General features: G+C 42.2%; 1 protein-coding gene across 1 annotated transcript; it reads left to right on the forward strand.

Annotated features, from left to right (window-relative positions):
* The first annotated feature begins 559 nt into the window (after positions 1-559).
* On the forward strand, positions 560-15,684 carry tnk1 (tyrosine kinase, non-receptor, 1). The gene is given in 16 exon segments (XM_031585189.2): positions 560-1,399; positions 1,758-1,799; positions 3,852-4,030; positions 4,454-4,524; positions 4,608-4,790; positions 4,906-5,058; positions 5,247-5,524; positions 5,923-6,049; positions 7,518-7,635; positions 7,638-7,663; positions 7,864-7,958; positions 10,777-10,995; positions 11,265-11,329; positions 11,869-12,323; positions 12,408-12,503; positions 15,273-15,684. Coding segments are annotated over 14 exon segments (2,244 nt in total). The 5' UTR covers positions 560-1,399; positions 1,758-1,799; positions 3,852-3,867; the 3' UTR covers positions 15,468-15,684.
* The last annotated feature ends 319 nt before the right edge of the window (positions 15,685-16,003 follow it).

The raw sequence follows: 16,003 nt of genomic DNA on the forward strand, positions 1-16,003 counted from the left end.
ACTAACCGTGGTCTACTTAGGGGAGTCGGTTCATTTGTGTAAATCACTAATTTCAAATAACAGCTTTTAGGCCTTGAGTATGTAGCTTAGGCAATATACAGTTCCTTTTGTGGATGGACCTCATAGCTTGTTACACAAGTCAGTTTGCTTAAAAAGACAAAAAAAACACGTTGCACAATCCACAACAAACATTCTTTCGAATGAACATCATGACTCATCTGAAGGCCCTTGTTGTTTTTTGTAAGAATGTCTCTGTGATGCTGTACATTTCTTTTCAACATACTTTGAGAGATTTTAGATAATGACTTGATTAAAAAATGTTTTACGTCGGCAGGTACTCAAGACATACAAGATTACTCCACCAGGGGGTTTAAAGATACGAAATGTTGTTTATTTGAGCTCAACAGCCAATTAAATTACACCCCTCCCTTCCCTGCTCCTGAAGTGCCGTATAGTTTGGCTGGGATTGTTTATGGCTCGGCTCGAGACACTTTTTTTGTTTTCCCTCTGAATCTGAGCTGTCCTGAGAACAAAAAAAGAAAATCTTCTGAAGGGCTTTCAATGTCCCAGTATAAACACAGGTTAAATATGCCGGTTCAGACAGCTGAGCACGGTAGCTCAAGTGAACCCAGCCTCTGCGCCCGGGGGAAATACATATCCTGTTTGACAGGCTGGGCAAGTGTTTACGAAAAGAAAGAGGCATTACTTCTGTCTCAGATTGGCCTCTGGGCAGTTTCAGTCTAGACAATTATACAGAGTGCACAATATATAATAATGTGCCCTATACTCATAGCCTCCATTACGAACAAATAGGCTACAAAACCAGGGGTCTTTTGTGGGAACACATAGCCTGTAGACCTACACAAAATGGCCTACAGAAGATATTTAAACATGAACTGTTTCATTGATACAGTATCGCCTACTTTTATCAACCAGACCTAGCGAAAATGCTTTGAAACTGCTCTCGAATTACATAATTGAGTGATTAAGAAAGCCAACGAAAGAGTGGTCTAAGTCGCCAAACTCAGTTCAGAAAAGTGGGGGAGGAGAAAAAAGAGGCGGATGAAAAGACACAGGTAGACTCGTCAGTCGTGGGAATGTTACTACCTAGAGAGTTCGCTTTGGATACCGGAGAGTTAAATTGGCCAAGACACCTGTTAGTCTGTTTTATAGCGAAACCGTTTAAACCTAGGGGATTGCGATACTTTCCTATTCAGCAGCAGAAGACAAAGACGGATTATGGAAATACCTTGAATTGAATCAGTCGAATTTACGGTCGAATATGCGAGAAGATTGGACTAATGAGAACACGGAAATGTAGGCTGAGGCCTCGCTTCTTGTATGACGGTGAAACATCTCCAATCACATATCGGACTTTTTGTAGACTATGTAGCCTATTGTAAGTATGAACGTCGATTATTCTGAGTCTAGTGTTGTTGGTTTTGCTCATAACAAATCAAGGAGGCTATGCTACATATAAATCTAAAGAAGGCTAGAAAAACAGTTAATTGGAAAAAGTCATCTTCAAAACACAAGTCCTGCATCTGTCAATTGAACATCAGCCTCGACTACTGGATACAGGCCTAGGCTCTCAATAAGCCTACAGGTCAACTTGCATTGTAGGCCTATTTTGTTACCAAAATGCTAGGTGTAATGTGATGTAACTAATGAAATAGCTTAGTTAAAAGATGTTTTCCATAACATGCATCTTGATTTTTTTGTGTCATTAACTTCATACATTTTGTTAACATTTTCAGGGCCTTACAAATGTAAACAAATACAGTGGTTGAAACTTAGAGGTAAGACAAAGAATGCACAGGAATATTAAACACTGTTTTATGTTTTAAGAATTTCATGATGCCTTAGTCTGTTATTTTTATTTAACTGAGACCAAAATGGCACAAGAAGTGATCAGACTGGTTGTACATCAGGTCAAAATGCTCTCTGGCACCCCATTTTTCAATTTTATATCCTCATTCGCACTCATGCAGCCATGACAAATCAAGAGACAGTAGTACCAGATAGGTAGGCTTAAAGTTGTCTAGTAAACTACTACAAACAAATAAGGATGTTTGCTCAAGAGGTTTTGAATTGATTTGCTTCAAAGAATGCTGAATAATAATGGAAAGTAAAGAGCAGCAGACTAAAGTCAGATGTTACAGAAATGGTGAGATCATTAGATTTAGCCTATAGGCTTGGAGTGAAAATTCCACAAATCATAATTAAGATAATGAAAAATATGATTGTCAACATTCTAATTCAAGACTTCCACACACAAAGCATATCACTTTTTTTAAACTACCCAAATTATTGCAGAAGCCTCTGAAATTCACGTTGTTCATAACTGTGCCAGAATCCTGTGCTCATATGCTCTTCTTGACAAATTCAGTGCATTCAGTGCACACATCTAAAATGTGAAGGTTAGAAGGTTAAAATGTGGACTTCAAAATGTGTTTATCTAACCCTATGTGTGAAGTCAAAGATACTGGGTATCCTTGTCTTCGCTGATGTCAGTGTGCCAACCACTGTTTGAGTGCTTCAACACTGGCTGAGTTGTTCAAATTGAAGAATGTTTTCTCTGAATGCATTGGCCACATCCCCTTTTGCTGACGAACTATTGATAAATTAAAACATTGATGGCTGTGAGTCACTACAAATGAATGCTGTGTCTGGTGCATTAAGTTAATGTTTTCCTCTCTAACTAGGAAACTAGCTCTTTTGTTAAATCAGCTTGTTGTGGAATCTTTCTGGGGATCACATTTCTAGTGTATGGCTTGACATTTTGTTCCAATATGCTTAGCTGTACCCAGATTCTAAGATTAGCCTATTTGTGTAAACAGATATGAAATGATTATCTTCTTTAAATCAATAATACGCTAAGCCTTTAGTGAGTAGTCCTCGCTGGTAAATTCAGAATGTAAAGGCCCTTTTTGATACATAAACAAACTAAGATCGCATTAAATACGAACAAAGGCTGTTGGAAATGTAAGCATTATCTATCTAGGTGTGCCATATGACTGGCTGACCTGTTTCCGTCATAACCGGCATAAAAGATTGGGCGTGGACTTATGCACTGGGTGTGAAATTTGATGTTGTGCTTTCATACTTGTCTGAACTAGCCAGATGTTAGACATAAGATGTCTGTGCTTCAGCTCGACCGAAAGCTGCTTTGATTAATTATTTGTAGGACCATATGTGAGAGCAATGCAGCCCGGTCTCTTAACAACTCACACAGGAATGTTGGACTCTTGCCTTTATGTCCTGATAAAACTTAGCAAATGAAGGCTTTATTGCAGTTGTCATCATGGCTAAAAGTCCATCATCATGTGAGAACACGGAATGGTTTCGGATTCTTTTTCACAATTCCCAATGTGATATTGTATCTTCTTTTGAATTACTTAAAATATTTTTTTCTACAGGTAGTGCCAAAGGCATGATATTGTGGTGGGGTCATTTGCTGTACCAGTACCCAGTACCCCATAAACAGACACAAGTACACCACTTGCTTAGGTGCTTAGGGCAATACTAGTCATTTTAAATATTGATCATTTTGTGAAAACGTTACTACAGAACCATAACCTTTAGTACAGATCCATAACCTTTAGTACAGACCCATACACTTTAGAACAGACCCAAGGTTTATTTGGGAAAATATATCATATTTGATTTGTAGTCAACTGGTATCAAGTTAATATACTGTTACAACAGCAACATTTACACTTAAACATAATAACCTGAGCATTATATTCTTAAGTGCTGTTTCAAGTTTAATATCATTTTGCTTTAGCAGTTTAGTTGTATATCCATCCTAAGCACTTACTAATCTCAGGTTCTCTGCTCTGTTCTCTAAGTGTGTAGGATCGTGTCATGATTATGGACCAGGACACTCAATGGTTGCACCAGCTCCTGGCCGAGGTCCAGTTGGAGCAGTTCTACCTAAGGCTTCGAGATGGACTCAATATCACTCGGATTGAGCACCTGAATTATGTGAAGGAATCTGATCTTGAAGCGATTGGCATCAGTAGGCCAGGTCAGTATTTTCTCAGTATGCTTGACGTCACTGTCAAGAAAATAGTCCACATTTTTGGTAGGCACCCGTGACGGCACTCACTATGAGGCAGAACACCAAGCCAGATGAGTTGTTTCCTCCTGCTTAGATTGAAATGACTAATAGATTTGTACATAGATGTGTATTAACTTTACAGATAACCCCTCAACAGGAAATCACTACTAAAGGTCTTGGATGTAAATAAATCATGTTAATGTCATCCCATTTGAATATTAGTCTGTGATCTCACTTTAAATATTTCTGTCTGTGCTTGATTTTGATCAATTATTAATGAATTATTAGTATGCTAAGATATATATGTTGCTAGGTCATCAAAATGTAGTGTATTACAATATTCAAGCTACAATTAACTGTGAGTGTTTGGCGTGGGTTTGTTTTTCGTAGGACAGCGAAGACTTTGGGAAGGCGTTAAGCGTTATAAGACCAATACGCGACCACGCTCATGGATGAACAAGGTGCTGCACTCTTCTTATCCTCTTCTCTCCCCATTGCTTTCGCACTAGACACTTTACTTCACTTGAACCTGTTGGCCTTGCAGGTGTTCAGTGGTCGAGGCCCAGAGGGGAGTGACCAGTGGAGTGGCAGCGGGTCGGGGCCGGAGATGGGCCGAGCTCTCACCTGTCTGATCCAGGACAGTGAGCTGCTGCTGGGGGAGAAGCTGGGCTCGGGCTCCTTTGGGGTGGTGAAGAGGGGCGAGTGGCACACCCCAACAGGAAGAGTCGTAAGTGTGTTTACACTGATTTGGCATTTGAGAAGAATAGAAAGTGTGACCTGTGTATTGCATATTTTCTATATTTGTGTAATGTTCATCGGTTAGATGTTCTCATGTTTTACAGCTCCCAGTGGCAGTTAAGTCGTTAAGGAGCAGTCTGTCGAGGCAAACGGACACAATGACGGACTTCTTACAGGAGGTTACAGTCATGCAGTCCCTTGATCACCCCAACATCATTCGTCTTTATGGGGTCGTTCTCACGCAACCCCTTAAAATGGTAAAAGAGTTTTCCTCTAGCATATTGTAGAGTCCAGTTGGCATTTCTGTTGAATTCATAAAAAAAAATGTGACGGCCACTTCCACTCACTGCTACCTTTACCATAGTGTCATGTCTTAATCTTCTGCTTCTCTGTGACAGGAATGATTCTATTAGGATTCCATTAATGTTGGCCCCTTCTCTCCAAGGTGACAGAGTTAGCCCCGGTGGGCTCCCTGTATGATATGCTGCGCTCGCGCCAGTGTGAGTACCCACTCGCCCGCCTCTGGCTCTTCAGCGTCCAGATTGCAGCTGGCATGGAGTATCTGGAAAGCAGGCGCTTCATCCACAGAGACCTGGCGGCCCGGAATGTTCTTCTGTCCTCCAGAGAGATGGTGAAAATTGGAGACTTTGGTCTGATGAGGGGCCTGGGGCAGGACAAGGACCACTACGTCATGACGGCACACAAACGCATCCCTTTTGCCTGGTAAGAGAAGAAGAGAAGAAGAGGTCGAGAGAGAGGGAGAGACACGGGGAGGATTTGGTTGTCAGTGGAAATCCAGGGCTGTATTTGTCAAACCATACATGCTTGTGCATGCTTCTGTTTCTTCTGAAACCGTATTTCCTCTGCCAAGAAGGCTATGCTTTGATTTGGCTTGGCTTGGTTTGTTTGTTTGTCAGCAGGATTATGTAAAACCTTACTTTTCAAGAAACTTGTTTCTTGCATGTTCTCTCTCTGTTATAGTATTTACAAGTGATGGTTGAAATCTTTCTGTCTCTTTCCCATCATCTCTCTCTCCCTCTCTCCCTCTCTCCCTCTCTCTCTCTCTCTCTTTCTCTCTCTCTCTCTCTCTCTCCTCCCCTCTCTCTCTATGTGGGCTATAGGTGTGCTCCAGAGAGTCTGCGAGTGGGCTCTTTTTCCCATGCCTCAGATGTATGGATGTTTGGAGTCACTCTCTGGGAGATGTTCACATACTGTGAGGAGCCCTGGCTTGGTCTGTCAGGCAGACAGGTGTGTGTGTGTGTGTGTGTGTGGAGGGGACATGTCTGTATGCAGTAGTCTTTACCAAGACCTAAAGTTATTTGAACTGGCTTACATGTTATGTGTTGTAGTGTGTAGATTCAAGCAGGGGCGGCTCGTCCATAAGGGCGATTGGGGCGACGCACTGCCTAGGAAAAAAAAAAAAAAAACCTCCTGATGTATAAACGCAATATCCTTGTAAGTCGCGTAAATGACATGTAAATCTAAATGTAATATTTTTTTTTCTGTCGGATTCTACCACTAGACCGTGTGATCTGCCTCTGTATGTCATTGTCGAATCAGTTAAAAGTCGTTCAGTCAGCCTAAAGTCGTGCTTCAAATGGCCCCGCCCCTTCTAGGGCGATTTGGGGCGAAATGAAAATCGCCCCAGACCTCTCCCATTGACTCCCATGTTAAATCAATTTTTTTCACAAAACAGAGCTCTCAATGCATTCTCTATGGCTTCCGGGAGGGCTCGCCCCTCCATGTCGTGTCATAAGTAGTGGACGTAAAAGCCTATACAAACGTCATACAGCTTCGACGGAGGCATATTCTGTCAAGATGGCTGCCCTGTCCAGTGCAGTAACTCGATTCGCTCTTTGACGGAAACTCCTTTTTAGTCGGCGTACTAATGAAGATAAATTGACAACAAAACAATTAGGACTTCCTAGACCAAATGTATCCATTCAACAGGTTTCTACAAAGGGAGGGAAATCCTACATCCAAGAATTGGAACGAAAGAAAAACGCGGTCTGTATTTCATATACCACTGTCACTTTTCATAGGTTTCACAGTGTGTTTCAGTTCGCTTCTTGCACTAACACTGAATAATTTTTTATATGATGACTTATTTTGCTTTTGTAAGCCAATACTTTCAAGATCAGTCAATAAATATGGTTGGTTTTGACTTATGTTACCCCTTCTTTATGATGTTACTGGACATATCATGTGTCCTGTTAAGCTATGTTACATCATACAACATTTGAGACACGTGGATAATGAAAAAGTGGGATAATTTAATGTGGAGCTACATCATGTTTGCTTATGAAGGCTCCTGGATGCAACTTTCTTCCATAGCTTTCCACCTGTAACTTGCTACTCTAGCTATGTAGCAAGAGGGGACATATTACTGTTGTGTGCTGCCAATAGTGGACAAAAAGGTATTGCTGTATGAGTTAATCAGCTAACTTAATGTACCTACTGAATGGGTCGCCTTAATCATTATCAAAAAAATTGCTCCCCCTGAGAATTTTTTCAGGAGCCGCCACTGGATTCAAGTGAAGTATGTAGTGTAATTGAATGTCTTTTTCAAAATCACAGTGTCATACTGATGATCATAACTGTCATAATGCTGTGAGTGCAACTCCTCTCTGCTGTGCCTGCTAAACTGACGTGCATTGAGGCACTCTCCGTGAATGAACATGCACAGAACAGATGCCCTCTCCTTGCCCGTGTTCAGATCCTGTTCCGTGTGGAGAGAGAGGGAGATCGTCTGGAGCGCCCCACAGACTGCCCTCAGGAACTCTTCGCTGTGATGCGGAGATGCTGGGCCGGCAACCCAAGCGACAGACCCACTTTTTGGATCTCACACTGCTGGTGGCAGAGGTCAGATAGATTAGTAGAAGAACTGATTGACATGACCTTGTACTTGTGACTCTGCTTATATACTTCACAGTGCCACAATATGGCAAAAATAATGGCTGTTCAAAAGATACAAATTTGAGAAAAGACCTACTATATAATAGAGACTATTTGTAAAGGTCCTTTGCCAACTCTCTTTTTGTATTTGATATTTTTCGACGCAGGCGAAGCCTAGGGAGGTTCGTGCCGTCATGGACTCCACCGAGCACAGGAAACTCAGCCTACAGACCAATGACCCGGTGACTGTTATAGACCACGGGTGAGGAAAACATTGGGAACTGGGGAAAGGAGAAATGGGGGGAATGACAGAGAGAGGTTTCATTGTTAACCTACATACACACCCCACTTACATGTTTAAAGGGGCTACCTGATCCTACCACATACCAACTATAATTTGCCATGGCTCTAATCCCTGCATTCTTGCAGTTGTATGGTGCTAGGTGATGAGGGGTCTTGGAGACGGCCTTTGATGCTGCTGACACAATACTAAGGCAGGACAAGACAAACTGTCTATGCTTTTGTAATGTGGTACGTTTAGGAGATGTATGAGGCCAGAAACACAAGGACAGCCTTTAACTGGCACATTTAGGCAACCAGGCCTTCATGAGGGTTGGCAATGTAGACTTGTTCTTAAATCTACAAGTATTTCTTGAGTTAAACACAGGGATTGGACAAAGATATCTTGCAGAAATACCTTCAAAAACTGAAGATCTATTTACTAATAATTAGTAGACCCACACTTTGCCTTCAAAACATTCTCAGTCTTTCAAGGAGTGCAGTCATACAATCTCCACTTCTTTTAGGGATGAAGGAAGGGAGATGTAGTTCAAACTCTGTACTCCAGATCCTACCGGAAAGGTTCAATTCCGTCTAGTTCTGGTAATTGTGCAGGCCACAGAAGGCATTTGATTTTTACCTTTTGATCCCAATAAGTCTTGTGAAATGACACAGACCATCACGGCACTCTCTTCAAACATAAAGCTGCTCGGATGTATTCAAGAGTAAGTGTTGTGTACACCAGACGATGTGTTTTTGTGTATGCCATAGACAAAAATGAGTTTTGAAGGACGGTCCTGCCCTCTATTAAGTGGTGATTTTTAGAGCTATGGTTCTATGGGTTTTTGCAATGACTTGATTGCAAGTGAATATCTGTCCCTGTCAGAGGGCTTTGCCATGGGGACGCAGTATATATATATATTTGCAGTTGCAGGGGTTTTCTGATATTTTGTGCACCCCCGTTAAGTTGTACCAAACCAAACCCTCTCAAGCACCATGTTGTGCCTTCCTAGAACTCCTCTCTAGAAATCAAACACATTTCCTAGTCGAAGTATATTGCTGACAATCCAGAATGAATACTACAAGCCAGAGCTACCAGCCTAAACTAACCTCTGCGGCTCCAATAAAGCAGTTGCCCATGCTTAGTCAAATACAAACAGTATCTTTACCCAGAACATCTAAGCAAACTATTGTAAACATGTAAACATGCCAACTCTTTGCTGCAACCACAACTTTGACCTTGTATTATATATAGGACTTAGAAATTGACCACCCTCAAGTTCTACATACAAATACTGCCCTTTCGTCAGCACCTAATGACATTCAACATGCAATTAGAACTCTGCGCAACATTGGAGTCGGCCCACTTCTACAGTCGTTGTTTGTCTATAGAATATAACAGACTACTATAACAGTCCAAACTACTAGTCTCAGCTCTGAAGGTGGCACAAATACATCCCCACCTCATATCAACCTACGAACAGATGGTGCCACAAGTGTGCTTCGCTCAACCCTTGAGACACTGTTGCACCTCTGAAAAATAGAATAAGACAACCGAAAAGACTCATCCCATGATACACTGACCAGTCCCGTGCACACAAAACTAGAAGGAAAATGGTACTCCATCAAACTTGAGGTATTTCACATAGAATGGCCTAGAAGGATAGCCTTGTATGTAAGTATGACCTTTTTCAATAACAAAACGTAGCAATAACAGAAAAGATCCTGCCCCCCATGACCCTGTAGCGCTTTCAGCATGTCTAAGCCTATATCCTATATCTAATTCCCTTTTCTTGTCAAAAAATACTTGAAAAAATAATAGCAAAGCAATGTACCTTCTTTCTGCATAAAACCAATATCCAATCTGGCTTTAGAGCCCATCATAGCACTGAAATGGCCTTAGTCAAAATTCTGAATGACCTGCTAATCGCATCTGATCATGGGGTGTATTTCAATACTGGTTCTTCTTAGTGCTGCTGATATGTCTATTAATTCATATGCCATGTTTCTGATTCTCTCCCCTCCCTTTCCCCTCCCTTTCTCCCCCCCGACCACACACAAACCAGAGTGAGTTTTCCTTCACCCTGTGGCCTTTGTGCTTGCTCCAGGGGGGTTCAGGCCTTGGGCCCTGTAAAGCGCCATGAGACAATTATATTGTATATAAAATTCAATTGAATTTGTAAAGAATGTTGTCAAAATTACTAGTAGGTGTGAAAGTGTATAAATATGGGTTTGAGTTTGTTTTTTGTCATTTAATTTAATTTTCATTAAATTCACGGTCTTTTCTCTACTAGACTTGCAGGTATTCATTTTACACACAATACTGTACACAATCCTATGGGTGTATATATTTAGTTTGAAACTAAAATCTGAATATAAAACACCATGCTGTACTGTAACTGTGGGCACAGTGAAACACCATGCTGTACTGTAACTGTGGGCACAGTGAAACACCATGCTGTACTGTGGGCACAGTGAAACACCATGCTGTACTGTAACTGTGGGCACAGTGAAACACCATGCTGTACTGTAACTGTGGGCACAGTGAAACACCATGCTGTACTGTAACTGTGGGCACAGTGAAACACCATGCTGTACTGTAACTGTGGGCACAGTGAAACACCATGCTGTACTGTAACTGTGGGCACAGTGAAACACCATGCTGTACTGTAACTGTGGGCACAGTGAAACACCATGCTGTACTGTAACTGTGGGCACAGTGAAACACCATGCTGTACTGTGTGCACAGTGAAACATGCTACATGACGTTTAAGACATTGCCCTCTGGTCCTCCCTGGCAGGCCGGAGCTGTTCGAGTGGAAAGGGCAGAACCAGAGAACCCTGAGTGTTGGCTGGTTCCCTGCAGCCCTGACGGCCCCCGCGGCCGCCCCGCCGCCTCCAGGGTCCAACCCCTCGGGACCGGTGCAGATCTCTGCCCCACTGAGGGGCAGCCTCCAGCACAGGGGGCACGGGGACCTTCATCCCGATCGCAGCTGGGGGACCCCGGAGAACATAGACGAGTCAGTGACACTTTAAGGCTTGGATTCGTTTAAAGGGCCAGTTTGATAAATAGATGATGTATGGTCACCTAATGCTACGCACATGGGAACTGCATCTGGAGATCTTAGAAATACTTTTATTCAGTTTTAGAATTCATACTGTGTTTGCTTTCCGCGTTGGTAAACCTCACAATTATAATCCTCTAGTGGATAGTGTGAGATTGACCAGGCACTATAAATGCATTGATCCTTTGTTGGGCTGACCAATCTTTCCAAAATCCTGTTTCCAGCAGCACACCCTGGAAGGTTGCATTGGCCCGGGAGAAGGAGGGCTCCAACCTGCAGAAAATGGCAGGTCAGAAAAATGAATATGATCTACAAATACTCCAGACCCGTAGGGTCCCAGATCTTTTAATGAATAAGTTTGACATTCATTATTATTCGTTGAATTAATTATTTTACATTCATTATATATATATGTGTATCATTGTCACTTGCTAGTTCTATAAATGCTCTTTTGAAGGTGCAGTGTGGAGTATGGAGGGGGATCTTTTAGCAGAAATGGAATATAGTATTCATAATTCTGTTTTTCATTAGTGTTTAATCACCTGTAACTTCGAATCAATGTGTTTTCATTATCTTAGAATGAACCCTCCATATCTATATAGGGAGTGGGTCCTCTTCCACAGAGTTCGCCATGTTTAGCCGCCATGTTTAGCCACCATGTTTCTACAGTAGCTCAGAACAGACAGGGAGGGTATTCAGTTGGTTGCAATTCAGCAACCCCACCACTAGATGGCACTAAATCCTACACACTGCGCCTTTAATACAGCCCAATATACCTCAGATGATCATTGAACAATTATGAATTCACAGTTTCACATTGTCTTGCAGGATTTTCCAAGAGTTTAGAGTCTGTCCTGGGTGGCGCGCCAAGCACAGAGCGAGTGAGTAACTCTGGGGGCAGACCAGTCGCCCGCAGGCCCATGCCCACGGTCCTCGTCGGAGGTCACGTTGTTCAGGACACTCGTCGTTTCAGTGATGCGAGCATCCCCCCACCGCGCCCACCTCCCCCTAACTTCAAACAGTTAAAGGCCCAGTTTGTTGGCCGGGACCGCCGGGTGACTCAAGGCCCAGTACCGTGGCCTCCTCCTCAGTATCCACAATTTCTGCAGCCACAGGCACAGCCACAGCATGGCGGTGGACCCAGCAACCTGACCAGAATGGGCCACTTGGCTCGATCCACGCCCCTGCTGGATGACAGCGGGGACAAAGACAGGGAGAGAGAGAGAGGACGGGAGAAATACCCACCACACATGCAGCTGGATAAGGAAGGATTAATCAAACAGGTATTGTATCTATTGTTTCTGCAATTCTGTTTACCATACACACCTTCTTAAGCAAATGTGACGAGCTTGTGTGTGGTTGATCAGGTACTTGAGGCTGTCCACGGAGCGACCAGTGAGGAAGCACGAGCTTCACTCATCAGGAACGACTGGAACCCAGTGAAGGCGGAGCAGCAGCTCAAGGTAATGTTGATCCAAATAGAATCAGATTTCTGTGTGATGTTACGGTATCATAGAACATGGGTCTGTGTGATGTTACGGTATCGTAGAACATGGGTCTGTGTGATGTTACGGTATCATATAACATGGGTCCCTGCATGTGGCACACGGTATTTGGTCTGATACCGATTTGCAATAAGAATTTAGATAAGTTTGATGACTAAGAATGAGTGCCTGCTTAATCGATCAGTCAATCAAACAAACCTTTATTACAGCCTCAAGGTCCAGAGAAGACATCACATATAATAAATTACATATACAAATACATACATACACACATATAAATTACATGCAAAAGCACAATAACTAAAATCAATCAAAATAACCATAACTGAGATTGGTAGCATATGGAACTGAACGTTATGTTGGATAAGACCAAGATGATTTCATTTTCAGATTCATAAAGCCCGTAAATACATTTATACATAAAATTTCTTCACACAGTATGGAAATGTTTTACTCCTGCAGCCACAAACAGCTGACTTGCACTACACGTCTAGGTCTCTCATGTAGTATTCTCATGGCATCATTAATACGCTACTGGAAGTCTCTGGAAGCTTGCTTTTCTGTAGTTTGACCACATGTGTTCATTATAGAGTGGTGTATAGTATGCTCTTCACAGGTGTGCAGTATAGAGTTGTGTACAGTATGCTCTTCACAGGTGTGCAGTATAGAGTTGTGTACAGTACGCTCTGAACAGAGACGTCTTCACAAGTGTTCAGTATAGAGTTGTGTAGAGTATGCTCTTCACAGGTGTGCAGTATAGAGTTGTGTAGAGTATGCTCTTCACATGTGTTCAGTATAGAGTTGTGTAGAGTATGCTCTTCACAGGTGTGCAGTATAGAGTTGTGTAGAGTATGCTCTTCACAGGTGTTCAGTATAGAGTTGTGTACAGTATGCTCTTCACAGGTGTGCAGTATAGAGTTGTGTACAGTATGCTCTGAACAGAGACGTCTTCACAAGTGTGCAGTATAGAGTTGTGTACAGTGTGCTCTGAACAGACATCTTCACATGTGTGCAGTATAGAGTGGTGTACAGTATGCTCTGAACACGTGTTCAGTATAGAGTGGTGTACAGTATGCTCTGAACACGTGTTCAGTATAGAGTGGTGTACAGTATGCTCTTCACAGGTGTGCAGTATAGAGTTGTGTATAGTACGCTCTGAACAGAGACGTCTTCACAAGTGTTCAGTATAGAGTTGTGTACAGTACGCTCTGAACAGAGACGTCTTCACAAGTGTTCAGTATAGAGTTGTGTACAGTATGCTCTGAACAGAGACGTCTTCACGTGTGTTCAGTATAGAGTTGTGTACAGTATGCTCTGAACAGAGACGTCTTCACAAGTGTTCAGTATAGAGTTGTGTACAGTACGCTCTGAACAGAGACATCTTCACTCTGTCTGTACACACACTAAACTTGCTCAAGAGAACACTAGCTTCAGCATTGCCTATAGATATCTTCATTGACTGTCGTTTGTTCGGTCATAAAATGGTCAAGATATTTGACCTTATTACAGACACTGAGATTATTACTAGACAACTTTAAAGTCAGGACATTTTAGACATAGGTCCTCAGATCATGGTGACACTCTGACTGGCATTGTATTTGATATCATGTTCCACACTATACAAGGTGCTGCTAGCGACCAGCGCTACATGGGCATCATACGAGTCTGGCATTAAGCCATGAATCATAAATCCAGAAATATGATCTAAATTAACCACTAGCTTTGTTATCAGCTAGGTTATTTATTACTTGATGCCCCTCATGTGGTATAATCCCCACTGAATCATTATTCTCAGTACTGTCCGCCTTATTCAACACACTTTGAAAACAGTGAAATCGGTACTTTAATGCTGTCACCATAACCTTGCAATACTGTCTGTTGCAGAGACTCCATCTGCAGTGCATGGTAGAGATAACTAGCCGTTATTAAGAACTCTCACTTCTTTCAAAAATCAGTAGCATTGTTACTTAGCAACCTCTTAGCCGTGGAATCAGCCCTCGTGGTTGGCTTATTTTTACAGATGAAGCGAATAGCATTCTTATATCCACAAGTTCATATCCGCTTTCACATCTTCAATGACATGTACACTAGAAGAAGTATTGTTTTGAATAAAGAAATTGATGAAGTCAAGCCTATTGAGATATTCATCCTCGTTCTGATGGCATTTTTAGGGTGTATACATATTTAAGATGATGAATTCATAGGGTGTATACATATTTAAGATAATGAATTCCTTATCATTGAAAGTAAACTATTGCATCACACCAGTCAACACCACGCCTCACCACATTTTTTAATGAGTCAAGCTTCTTATTCCATAGAATAGCCGCACCATCTGATATCTTACCGCAGACTATTCCCACGTCAAGGTCAGCTGTAGACTCCCAGCCCCATGCAAGTTATCACTGAAAGAGTTTTTCCAAGTCTTGCTTCGTTAAAAATGTCTCTTGAATTACATAGTATGTCACAGTTCTCCAGAAGGTTGTCAATAACTAGGCAGCGAGCTTTATCCCCTGTGCTCTGTCCCAGACGCAGGCCATGACAGCTGTACAACAACGCCTGAATAAGACGTCTGCTCTTTTATTAATTCAGTCATTCGTTTTGAAGTTACATCGTTGATATTCAATATGTTGAAAATACAGATGCTTTCAACAACCCCTGCACCTCCCTTTTGATGTTCTGTTTTGTGATCCTCACTCTTGTGCTCTGTCTTTCTTTCTGCTTCAGATCGGGCATCTGTACTTCATGAGCGCGTGTTCCAAAGAGGACTGCCACAGAATCCTCTCCAGACACAAGTGGGACCTGCAGCAGGCCAGTCGATACATAATCAGGATGATCAAGGAAGAGAGGGGGAGAGAGAGAGGGAGAGAGAGGGAGACGGCGGACACAGCGCCGGACAGAAGAGGAGCAGAACGGGTGTAGAAAGAGCCCAAAATAAACCTGACCAGGAACAAACAAATGGACGTTTTTTATCACAATTTGAATTATATTAACCTTTTATAGTTTCTTAACAAAGAGATTTATTTCTAGATTTCTAGAAGTCCAAAACTAGATTTTTATCCTGAGAAAATGTCAAACCTTTTGTAATGGATGAATTCAATAAATGTCAGTTGGTTTAATCTGACTAAAACATGTCATATATCTGTCTGTGTGTCCTTAGTGGGGTTACTCCTTCCATTTGAACTTGTTATCCACATCGCTCGCAGAGGGGCAGCACTGAGTCTGTTGCTGCCTCTCTCTCCTTCCCAGACTAACTTATAAAGGCCCACCCATAAGCTCTCCCCCAGCTCAATACATCATGTGCAACAGCCCAGCCCACACAGGGTGGAGCTAGAATAACACACAGTTATCACTGGAGGGAGAGAGCAACGGCCCAACACTCTTTCTCTCCCTGCGACATCTTTTCCATTCAAACAGATCATGAAACATGGTGGTCTTTTCTGATAACAGTTTATTAT

Source organism: Clupea harengus, chromosome 18, assembly GCF_900700415.2.
Source record: "Clupea harengus chromosome 18, Ch_v2.0.2, whole genome shotgun sequence".
Lineage (NCBI taxonomy): Eukaryota > Metazoa > Chordata > Actinopteri > Clupeiformes > Clupeidae > Clupea > Clupea harengus.